Source organism: Lissotriton vulgaris, chromosome 7, assembly GCF_964263255.1.
Source record: "Lissotriton vulgaris chromosome 7, aLisVul1.2, whole genome shotgun sequence".
NCBI lineage: Eukaryota > Metazoa > Chordata > Amphibia > Caudata > Salamandridae > Lissotriton > Lissotriton vulgaris.
Window position 1 is genome coordinate 1,301,158,543 of NC_141695.1, and position 12,065 is coordinate 1,301,170,607.

Here is a 12,065-nt window from a genome sequence, read left to right on the forward strand (position 1 = left end):
ATTCGTTGCTCTCTTCTCACCGAAAGGAAGTGCAGGAGGGCGTGCGGTAACTTGGGCTGCATTTTCTATAAACGTTGTCATGCATACGTACTTGCTGCTTTTGTTTACCTTACAGGTAAATGAGTATATCTAGCTGCATTGACAGGATATCATGACTTAACAACAATTAAATAAGGACATTATGGATCTGGTAAAATATTTATACTATTTTGCTATTTATTTTGGCATTTTTAGCTTTTTTACATTTTTAGGATTCGACCTGGCCATAGCTCTGCGAAGCAGGGATACGCCCAGGCGAAAGCTTTTGTTTACATTATGGGGGACTTGAATCCGCCCCTTCTTCCATTGGCTAGCTCCTAAATGGAGGCTAGCCATTGGAAGACAGCGTAGTCAATCAGTCTTTCCCAGTCAAAACGCGATTCGGGGGCGTTTCCGTGTCTTTTTTTAAGTACCGCCCTCTCCTCTTCCCATTGGCTGGAATTTTACCTTCCAGCCAATGGGAAGGGGAGAGCACGAAAAACCTGCCCCCGAATCCCTACACGCACTCCCATCCCACCCCTATCCATTCATTCCCCTGTCCTCGCCCTCCCTCTCTCCCTTGGCCTTGTCAATGAGGCTAGCGCTTTAGTCTGTGAGCACTTAGAGAAGCTTTATCAGGGGTGTGACCATTTTTATTGTGTAAGTGTACACCCCCCAATCATGACAATGCGAATACTTAAAAAAAAAATTGGAGACGTACGGTAGTGGCTTTCACTTAATGCCAAATTTGTGAGGTTTTCACAACGTAATTTTAATATAATCAACCGACATGAAGAGGATAATATCCGAGCGAGGCTGAGCTAACCAGCAGTTATTAACAGGATTTAGGGACATTTCACGGTTCAAATACGCCGCTAGCACTGATGGATGAACTGTTTTGAAGTCCGACAGATAATTGACTCACTTCCGGCGGAAGCAATATGGGTTTGCGCGATGCGTTCTAGCCATTTTATTTACATTTTTGTCTGGCCGCCGACAACCAATAAGAACCCTTTTTGTTTCCGGGTCCCGTGTCCACTACAAGGAACACGGCGACCCGGGATACTACTGCGCGGAACTACGAGAGACTTTTACTGGTAAGACACCGAACGGCCTCATGTGCCAGCATCATAGATTTTTGTGAGTGGCTGCGTGGATTAGGGAAGTGACTGAGCCGCTAATTGGGGTTTTGTAATTATTTTTCAGATGTGACACCGAAGAGGAGAAAACTTTTCCCATCCTGAACACCTCGACTTGACTTAGCGAGGTGAGAGACGAGTCCAAACAAATAGCTAGCACCTCCTGTTTTTGTGAGACTAATGGAAATACCGGAGCAATACGCTCATAGATATACATATTTTTGGTCATTACAGGACGAGTATATGGGAGCTATCCACTCCCTTGCCACTGAAATTGCAGAGATCCCGGGCTTCTATAACAGAACATATATATTTGAAAGGTAATCTCTACCAAAAGTTTAAATAATACATGAAGGTGAAGGACTTTCGTTGGCTGTCTGACACTAGTGATGGTGCAAGAATGTTACAGTTTGAAACCATCACAGTGTACATATCATGCAAAATTATAAATTTTTTATCGATTGATGTCTCGCTTCAGTCCAGAACTACAGGACTTTAGTGGTGAGACGGTAAGGACCTTGAAAATCTACATTTTGGGGTAGACGACATTCCCTCCCACATTGGCTATAAGTAGAAGGTACCAGGATCCTTTTTTTACCACATGAACATTACCTCATAATTGGACTGGATTCAGCAATAGGACCAGCCAAATATTTTGTATATAGAGACCTATAGTCTTAAGTCTGCTTAAGCATGGCATAAGATAGGCTCTTGATCCACATGTCTCTTTGTGATATAGATTCCCGTCCACGAACGAATATCTACTAACGGTCTTGGGCCCCGCCGGGTCGGAAGTATCACCGGCAGAGCGGTGAGCTTGCTTCTATTGAATTTTACAACAGTCTGAAATCTATTCAGGCTGGCACACAGTAGTGCTCGTTAACCACTCAAATTCAAGATACTGGACTTGACGCTTTTCTCTTATGTTTATTTCTCCCCTCTTTCTTTCCCCTTGTTTTCTTTTCTTTCTCTTTTTTTCTCGAACGGGGCGATCATGCCATAGACCTTTGGCTTATAAACAGCTCTCTAAGGTATGTGTTGAACTTTAGTATGTGGTAAGCACTAACCACGGGAGGTGCTCTGAGCACTAAGTTCTGTCACTTTAATGACCTCTAGTCTGACCAGACACAAACATAGTTCACTTATATTGCACTGCGCACCCAGCATGGGAGATTTATTTGAGTCCATGATGCAAGTGCACACAGGTATGTGAGAATGCACAGTATGACCGAAGTAACGAGACACTATAAGAGGCTGAATCATGGAATGTCATACAAATTTCACGAGCACATATGTTTGATCACTATATAGACGGCACCTCTCTCAAGATGTCTTTTCGTTCATCAACTCAGGGTCAACAGCCTTTAGTGATAGTTTGAACTTGTCTTGAATGCTGGTAAACAGGACTTGGTGATGTTTAAGTCCACCCAATTACATGTTTGGTCTACAAAGAATGTCATTTTTGTTATTTCCAGCCCTGAAGAATCGCGTTGTGCGATGAAACACGTGTCGGCTGGCTGTTATCTAATTTATGTGATTAAAAGCTCAAAAGGAACCATCCACGAATAATTTTGTTCTTCATCTGAAACATATGAATGTGACTTGTTTCTCTGTCTGTTATTATTTCTCTATGTATTTTGTATGACGATCTACCAATACAACAATACTGTGAGTGTGTGTATAGGGAACATATATAGTTACTGTAGGGTTCTAGCTAGCTTGCTGGCAAGACCATTGAGTGGTTATATGGTTTCCCCACTCTCCCAGTTGCACCACATTTAAATCTTGTTTGCTTGTGCTCCAACTTAGGCAGTGCGCCCTGTAATAGATTGAAATCTAAAAACCTTCATCTGCCCTTTATACAAACATGCATAGATGGTGCCTTCAGCATGCCAATGCACAACATTGATGCCATTTTTACACCCACTATTAGAGGGCATAATTCACTGTATATTTCCACTGCCACTCTGATCCTTGACACAAAAACATTTTTTAATAATTAGAAAGGAAACACCAGAGCAACACTACAAAAACAGTAGGAAACGATCTTGCACAGGCAACGTTTATTTGATTATATGTATTAACCCTATTTTAAAATACGGTGTATAGCACTGTATCAAAGGAAACACCAGTGCAACACTAAACAAGCATCGGCATAGCCAATAGGTCTCGCTTATGGAACCTTATAAGTATTTAGTTATGCAGCACAATATCCTTGGTGCAACAGCATCAACGTGTGCATGTCTAAACACGTATAAGGTCCGAAAGACGAGACCTATTGGCTATGCCAATGCTTGTTTCATCTGTTTTCAAAACCAACACATAAATACAAATTTTTTCATTTACAATGCCAATAGCTCTAACTTTTCCAAAGGCGAAACCGTTGCATTGTAAATGCTTGTTTCTGTTTTTAGAGATTTTAAATGCCATTGCTATATTTCTGGTCCTTTTGTAAATAATTTTACATTAAGATGTCCCTTTCTGCATTTAAGCAGTGATTTATGTTTGTCATTTCAACTATCACACTAGTTGGATGCAGCCATTTCAAACATATGCATTGACAAAAATACATGTACTATGTTCATGTTTGATGTAGTATATTTTCACTGTCTATTGTGTGAACAGCTGATTGCAATTTGCACTAGCACTTTAAATACTGGATTAAATAGAGGCAACGCGTCATGTGATCAAGGGCCAGGTGGGGCTGTAACGTGCCGTGCCGGCGATGCAGGGTGATTAAATAAAACACTTTGGCTCAAAGAACTTTGGGTCTACGTTCATCTATCCTGCTCAAAAGGGGGGTTGCTGATGAAATACTGTGATGTATATATATTTATATATACATATATACACACAATCCTGCTCCAAATGAAGAAGGCACATACACAAGGCTGGAAGGTACGGCATAATTTATTTTCTTGGGTTTCCCTCGACCCTGCGACCAGAGAGACGTGGTTCGGCTGACAGCAGCCTTTATCAATCTAATTGGCGCCAAAACCATGTGAGTATTTATATGACTTCCCACTCTAGACATACATAGACATAAAAGACATAGTTTAGTATTAAGGCAATGCATTGACATGGACCCATTATTATGTTGGAACACTATCCTGATATAAAAACCAAAGGAGTGTGCTGAAAAAACATACAATCACATAGTATACAATAAATGCATAGTGCAGCGCATTGTAGTACACATATCGGCATATTGCTTAACCAACCTACATTTGCCAAAGATTATCCGTGATGAGCTAATTGCGCTTAACGCAAAAATTGTATATCACCAGCCTGTTTGTTTTAATGCATGTCATGTTAAAGAGCCAAAGTGTACTTAGCTACATTTTAAGACATGTGGTGCCCATGCCCTCAAAAAATTCTGCCCTAATAAAAGTGAAATATGTAATAAAAACACGCTGTATGTATCGCTCAGAGCATTCTGTCGAGACCACATAGACCGGTAGTCATTTTTGGGGTGGCTAGCTTTCTGGTGGCAGCTATTCGTAATAAAGCAAAAAGAATAGCGGCTAGTGATTCCCCCTATGTGATCTTTTTTCTACTGAAGTTTGTATTTAACCCTTATTATGGTATTCTTATTACTTTTATATATCTTTATGATGAATTTGCAACTATATTTGTTTTTAACTGAAGGGATAAAAAATTGTAATTGTTATTGCTTTTATGATTTTAATTAATCGAATAAAGTGTTTCTTGACTGACTGACCGACTGGTGGTTGTTGATAACAATGGAAATAGTTATGCCGGTACTGATTTGGTAAATTGAGCAACGGGAACAGTATTACATTCTATTAAGCCTAAATGTGAGTCCTCCCTTTTTACACTTAGATGGACAAGAAGAATTGGGATTGTATATTTCTAAATTTCTAAATTAACAAAAGGGGCTATTAAACACCTTATGCAATCCCAGTTTATATGTCTGCCGCCAGGTACTCGCTAAGAACCCTACAAAAAACTACGAATCCCAAAATGCTTCCTGACAGTCTTTTAAGTGTTGAGTTATATATATATATATATATATATATATATATATATATATATATATATATATATATATATATATATATATATATATATATACTGGCGGTCGCCAGTAGGTAGTTATAGTTAGGACTAGTTTCCATAGGAAATCCGCAACATTCTATTGGGAATAACTTTGGCGGCGGTGGATTAATCTCCGTGAATTTCTCAAAGAAGAAATCCCCACAAAACTTTCCCTGAAAGTTTTGTGGGGATTCGTCAAGCGGGGGCTGAGAAAAAAGGGGGGTCCCAAAACATGTTTTCCCCATGGTATTTTCCATAGAAAGATTAGACAAGGCTACAGCCAGAACAGCTGATTCACAGATCGCCCATTTGTTTAAATGGTGTAAATCCCTCCAGTATTTGTTGAGAAAATCGAATTTAAAAACACACATATATATCAATAAGCGCGCACCGTATGCGTACCATGCGGGCACAGTACGCGTACGTATGCGGACCTTTGCGTGCGCAAGCTGCATGCTGATTGGCTGCCAATGTCTGTCAACACTCCAAAACAGAAATTGTTGGCAGCCATCTTGTGCCTCTGTAAAATGAGGCACAAGAAAGCAGAAAAACAAACGGGGGCAGGGTAGAAGCACCCTGACCCCCTAGGCCTGCTCAGGGGGTTCCACAAGGACCCCAAGACAAAAAAAATAATTTCCTGAAAAATCGCAAGTTGCGCGTACTGTGTGAGCACGGGTCCGCGTACGTACGCATACGGTGCGCGTACGGTGCGCGTACCTTTCCGAGAAAGCTGCATGCTCATTGGTTGCCAAAATTCCAAACCAGGAAGTGTTGGCAGCCATCTTGTGCTTAGTAGACAGAGGCACAAGAAAGCAGAAAACCAAACGTGTAGAACACAAAAAGAGGGCAGGCTAGAAACACCCTGACCCCCTAGGCCTGCCAAGATGGTCCCACAAGGACCCCCAAGGCCCACATTTTTTTTATTTTTAAACCCGGTATGTTTTTTTTTAATTACCCCCCGGGGAACCAAATCGCGGGGGCATAGTGATAAAGAAGTGTGGGGGTTGCCCAATCCCCCCCACACTGCCCCGGGGACCGCCGCCCTCCGGGGCAAAGCAACGCAGCCGCCTGGCACATACTGGAGGCTCCTGGTGGGCTAGTTGGCCCCCAGGGACCCCCAGTATGCAAGGGGAATTAGTTCCCTCTCTGCAAACGCCCCAGGGGGCTGCGTTGCAGAGAGGCGTAAAAAGGGGTATAGCCTCACTACACCTCTCTGCATTGCAGCGCCCTGGCGCATACTGGAGTTTCCAGGTGGGCTAGTTGGCCCCCTGGGACCCCCAGTATGCAAGGGGAATTAGTTCCCCCTCTGCAAACATGGCCGGGGGCTGCGTTTCAGAGAGGTGTAAAAAAGGGTGTGGCCTCATTACACCTCTCTGCAATGCAGCCCACGGGCGCATACTGGAGGTTCCAGGTGGGCTAGTTGGCCCACAGGGACTCCCAGTATGCAAGGGGAATAGTTCCCCTCTGCAAACACGCCCGGGGGCTGCGTTGCAGAGAGGTGTAACAAAGGGTGTGTCCTCATTACACCTCTCTACAATGCAGCCCCCCGGTGCATACTGGAAGTTGCAGGTGGGCTAGTTGGCCCCCAGGGACCCCCAGTATGCAAAGGGAATTAGTTCCCCCTCTGCAAACATGCCCAGGGGCTGCGTTGCAGAGAGGTGTAAAAAAGGGTGTGAGCTCATTACACCTCTCTGCAATGCAGCCCACTGGCTTATACTGGAGGTTCCAGGTTGGCTAGTTGGCCCACAGGGACCCCCAGTATGCAAGGGGAATTAGCTCCCCGTCTGCAAACGCGCCAGGGGTCTGTGTTGCAGAGAGGTGTAAAAAATAGTGTGGCCTTCTTACACCTCTCTGCAATGCAGCCCCCTGGTGCATACTGGAGGTTCAATGTGGGCTAGTTGGACGCCAGGAACCCCCAGTATGAAATGGGAATTAGTTCCCCCTTTGCAAACACACCCGGGGCTGCGTTGCAGAGAGGTGTAAAAAAAGATGTGGCCTCATTACACCTCTCTGCAATGCAGACCCCTGGCGCACACTGGAGGTTCCAGGTGGGCTAGTTGGCCCACAGGGACCCCCAGTATGCAAGGGGAATTTGTTCCCCCTCTGCAAACCCACCAGGGGGCTGCGTTGTAGAGAGGTGTAAAAAGGGGCATAGCCTCATTAAACCTCTCTGCAATGCAGCCCCCTGGCGCATACTGGAGGTTCCAGGTGGGCTAGTTGGCCCCCAGGGACCCCTAGAATGCAAGGGGAATAAATTTCTCCTCTGCAAACGCGCCCGGGGTCTGCGTTGCAGAGAGGTGTAAAAAAGGGTGTGAGCTCATTACACCTCTCTGCAATGCAGCCCACTGGCGCATACTGGAGGTTCCAGGTGGGCTAGTTGGCCACCAGGGACCCCCAGTATGCAAGGGGAATTAGTTCCCCCTCTGCAAACATGCCTGGGGGCTGCGTTGCAGAGAGGTATAAAAAAGGGTGTGAGCTCATTACACCTCTCTGCAATTCAGCCCACTGGCTTATACTGGAGGTTCCAGGTGGGCTAGTTGGCCCACAGGGACCCCCAGTATGCAAGGGGAATTAGCTCCCCCTCTGCAAACGATCCAGGGGTCTGTGTTGCAGAGAGGTGTAAAAAATAGTGTGGCCTCATTACACCTCTTTGCAATGCAGCCCCCTGGCGCATACTGGAGGTTCAAGGTGGGCTAGTTGGACCCCAGGAACCCCCAGTATTCAAGGGGAATTAGTTCCCGCTCTGCAAACACACCCGGGGGCTGCGTTGCAGAGAGGTGTAAAAAAGGGTGTGGCCTAATTACACCTCTCTGCAATGCAGCCCCCTGTCGCAAACTGGAGGTTCCAGGTGGGCTAGTTGGCCCACAGGGACCCCCAGTATGCAAGGGGAATTTGTTCCCCCTCTGCAAATGCACCAGGGGGCTGCGTTGTAGAGAGGTGTAAAAAGGGGCATAACCTCATTACACCTCTCTGCAATGCAGCTCCCTGACGCATACTGGAGGTTCCAGGTGGGGTAGTTGGCCCCCAGGGACCCCTAGAATGCAAGGGGAATTATTTCCTCCTCTGCAAACGCGCCCGGTGTCTGCGTTGCAGAGAGGTGTAAAAAAGGGTGTTGCCTCATTACACCTTTCTGCAATGCAGCCCCCTGGCGCATACTGGAGGTTCCAGGTGGGCTGGTTGGCCCGCAGGGACCCCCAGTATGCAAGGGGAATTAGTTCCCCCTCTGCAAACATGCCAGGGGAAGCGTTGCAGAGAGGTATAAAAAATATGTAATGTAATTTAACAAATAATATATTTAAAAATAAATAATTTATAATAATGTAGTAAATCAGTATAAAAAATATAACAAATATTACATTAAAAAATTATCATTGGAAAAAACATAGGTTTCAGCCACGTTATAGTTTGGAATTACCATTTAAAAAACCTATGAAATTCACTGAAAAAAACATAGTTTTCAGCCACGTTATAGTTAGGAATTAGCATTTAAAAAACCTTGCAAATTCACTGAAAAAACCATAGGTTTCACACACGTTATAGTTAGGAATTAGCATTTTAAAAACCTTTGAAATTCACTGAAAAAACCAAAGGTTTCACACCAGTTATAGTTAGCTGGTCATTTTACTCATACAAAACCTTTGAAATTCCCCCGTTATAGTTAGTTCAGGTAACTATAATTTGCGCACCCGCAATGCACTGCTGATGACGTCACATATTACATCACTCATGACATGGTCAGTGACATCACTCATGACATCACTGATGACATCTCAAATGACATCACTGATGATATCATCCTTGTTAAAGAGTGGCAGACCTCCTCTCACTCTAATATAACCTTTGATACACACATTCAAAAAAAGAAACAAACATTTTCAAGAAAATGGAGATACCAATACCAGTTACAACAACCTATTCCAACATATTCTTCCACATCCACTCATTCACCAACAGTTCTATATAGTCACTCATACATGTACTCAATCATCATATGTACTCATACACCTATACATCCTGTTACACACCGATACTCATCCATAGAGTTACTTGCACATATACTCAAACATCCATTTACTTGCATATACAGCTATACACACAAACATACACATACTGACTCTCTTAAACGATCACTTATAGAAACACATACTTAGTTATACAGGAACTCTTCAAATCTCTAACTCACATATATACTCACTTATATACACCAATACTCACATATAGTAGTTTAACACATATGTACTTAGTCATAAAGACAGTATTGAAACAGTCATTCACTCACTAACACACCTATACACACACTAATCCACCCATACAGTCCTGCACACATGCTGTCTTCAAAACACATATAAACAGTGAGTCACTCATTAATGCATCTATGTGCTAAGTAACATCCCCCACCAAGCCATATAAACACTCAGACACTCATAATGATACTCAAAACACCAACTAGTAACCTATATAGACACTCATGTAGCTACTCACCAACCCATGCACCCACTTATTCAAAAAATGTGTGAGGCTGATACCGATATTTACATATTTAAACATTACTCACTAACCCATGTATTCACTAATATACAATTAATCAGTCAGTTATACAATACATATTTTTAAAAAGTCATCCATTTAGACACTTACTTGCCCATTTATTCTTCCATCAATTTTTAGATATACATATATAAAAAATATTTATTTTTCAGAAAGACATACATCCACTGGATGATGTCATCAGTGATGTCATCAGTGATGTCATTTGCGATGTCATCAGTGATGTCATGAGTGATGTCACTGACCATGTCATGAGTGATGTAATATGTGACGTCATTAGCAGTGCATTGCGGGCGCGCGAGTTATAGTTAGCTGAACTAACTATAACGGGGGAATTTCAAAGGTTTTGTATGAGTAAAATGACCAGCTAACTATAACTGGTATGAAGCCTAGGTTTTTGAAAGACAGCAACACACTGTCAATGTGGGGACATATTGGGCCCACATATTTCACCACCATCATATGTCCCCATCCCAGTTGGGAAGTTAGATGATAAAACACTCCACTGATAATGTATGTCTTTTTAACTCATAAGACAACAATCAATAATGGTATATTTTCATATAGGAGTAATACTTTCTAACAAACGTTCACATCTTGATTGCTCTTCCAGATTCAGGATAATACCAGGACCTATTCAATACATTTCTTGTTCACTCTAGATGAGTTGAGATTAAATCAAGATGTTTAACTCATATCACATTTGTTACATCCACTCACACGGTCTCACACTTTATTGTTTTCTACTATGCAGGCTTCACAATTTTAGTCCTGATGAAGACCACTACAGATGTTTTTAGGAAACACACATAAGAATGGTCGAAAATTTGACAATCTCCATATATAGTGCCAGGCAATGTACTGATGAAACAGATTTTGGTCATAACAAGCTTTGAGCAAACAATGTTTTTATTTTTTAAGTCACTTGATTACACTGCACAAGCACTTATCTCATGTCACTGTTTGAAGCAGCTCTTTTGTATTTGTTTCATGAAACTTCGATATATGAAAAGACAATATACGAAACAAACCAGACCTATATTTGTTTGCAATCATTTATTGATAAAGAAAAACGAATAGATAGATTTGTTTGATCCAATTTGATTAAAGAAATGAATTATAGACTTTTTCCCCAACAGACCCCATTGTTGATATATACTGTTGCATACCCAGGTACTGAGGGACACAGGGTCACCCCACTGTTATTAATGAATGAGACCTTCTGACATGTAGTTATTCAACATGTTTATATTTCCTTATAAAGATTATACTGTAGCCCACCTGTTTGGTTGGTAATGCTCCCTTCTGAGCATAGAATGCATTCAAAGCAACAGCTTGGCTTCCCTTCTATAGCTGCTTTTCTATAACCTTGATGACATGGCTCACTGCAAATGGAGAGAGGTACCTGACGATCAATGAAATAGGAAATTGGGAAGGTAAGAATATAAACATACAGCAAAATCTTTTAAATCAATGTGCATCTGTCACGCCAAAAGAAACCCATTGTCCACAATAGATAGACCAAGAAAAACCATTTTCTTACATCAATATGGTTTCAAAAGGTTTCAGCAGACTATCTATAGATATGCGAACATCTACCAATGTTTGCTCCTACTTGCCAACTTATTTATTCAAAGAAATTATAAACCCAAGCTGCAGAGGTGACAAAATTAGTCCCAAAAACATGGGGAAAGTTTACCCCTTCATTAGTATCAGAGATCAAAATGCCTTTATTTCTTCCCAATCTTATTATATTATCAGTAAACAATAGTCTATTATTCAATGTTACTGTAGTAAAAACATGAAGCACCAGGAGCAGGAAAATGAACTTCACTAGTATTTGAGATGAGCAAAACAAAATGCGTATAAATATATGCTGTCTGTGTGTGTGAATGTACTCGTGGGTAAGAGAATGTTTGTGATTGGGTATATATATGTGAGTGTGTGGGTCTGTTTTTATGTGTGAGTATATGTGTGTGAATGAAAGTGAGGAGTGACAGTGAATGTCAGGTAATGAGTGCAAATAGTGAGAATGAGGGAAACCTAGGCCAAGTAAATTAGTTTGAGTGAGACAGAGAAAGTGAGAATGACTGGACCAGAGAAAGAATGGAGGCACGTGAGTAAGAGTAAGTAAGTGAGTATGATGAGATAGTGTGAGGCAGAGTAAGAGTGTGAGAAGGAGTGTGAGTGGAAATGAGTGACAGTAAGTGTAACCGTGAGAAGAGAACATTGAGTCAGAGTGAGTGAACCTAAGTCAAAATAAGTGAGAGTAAGAGTGACTGCAAATGACTAAGAGTGAGT

General features: G+C 42.1%; 1 protein-coding gene across 1 annotated transcript in view; it reads right to left on the bottom strand.

Moving 5' to 3' along the window:
* The window catches only part of LOC147703540 (vomeronasal type-2 receptor 26-like), a 164,975-nt gene that overhangs the window by 111,105 nt on the left and 41,805 nt on the right, over positions 1-12,065 (bottom strand). Inside the window, exon 3 of the mRNA XM_086929506.1 lies at positions 11,046-11,169. Within this exon, the coding sequence (XP_086785632.1) occupies positions 11,046-11,169 (124 nt within the window). The remainder of the gene's footprint in view (positions 1-11,045; positions 11,170-12,065) is intronic.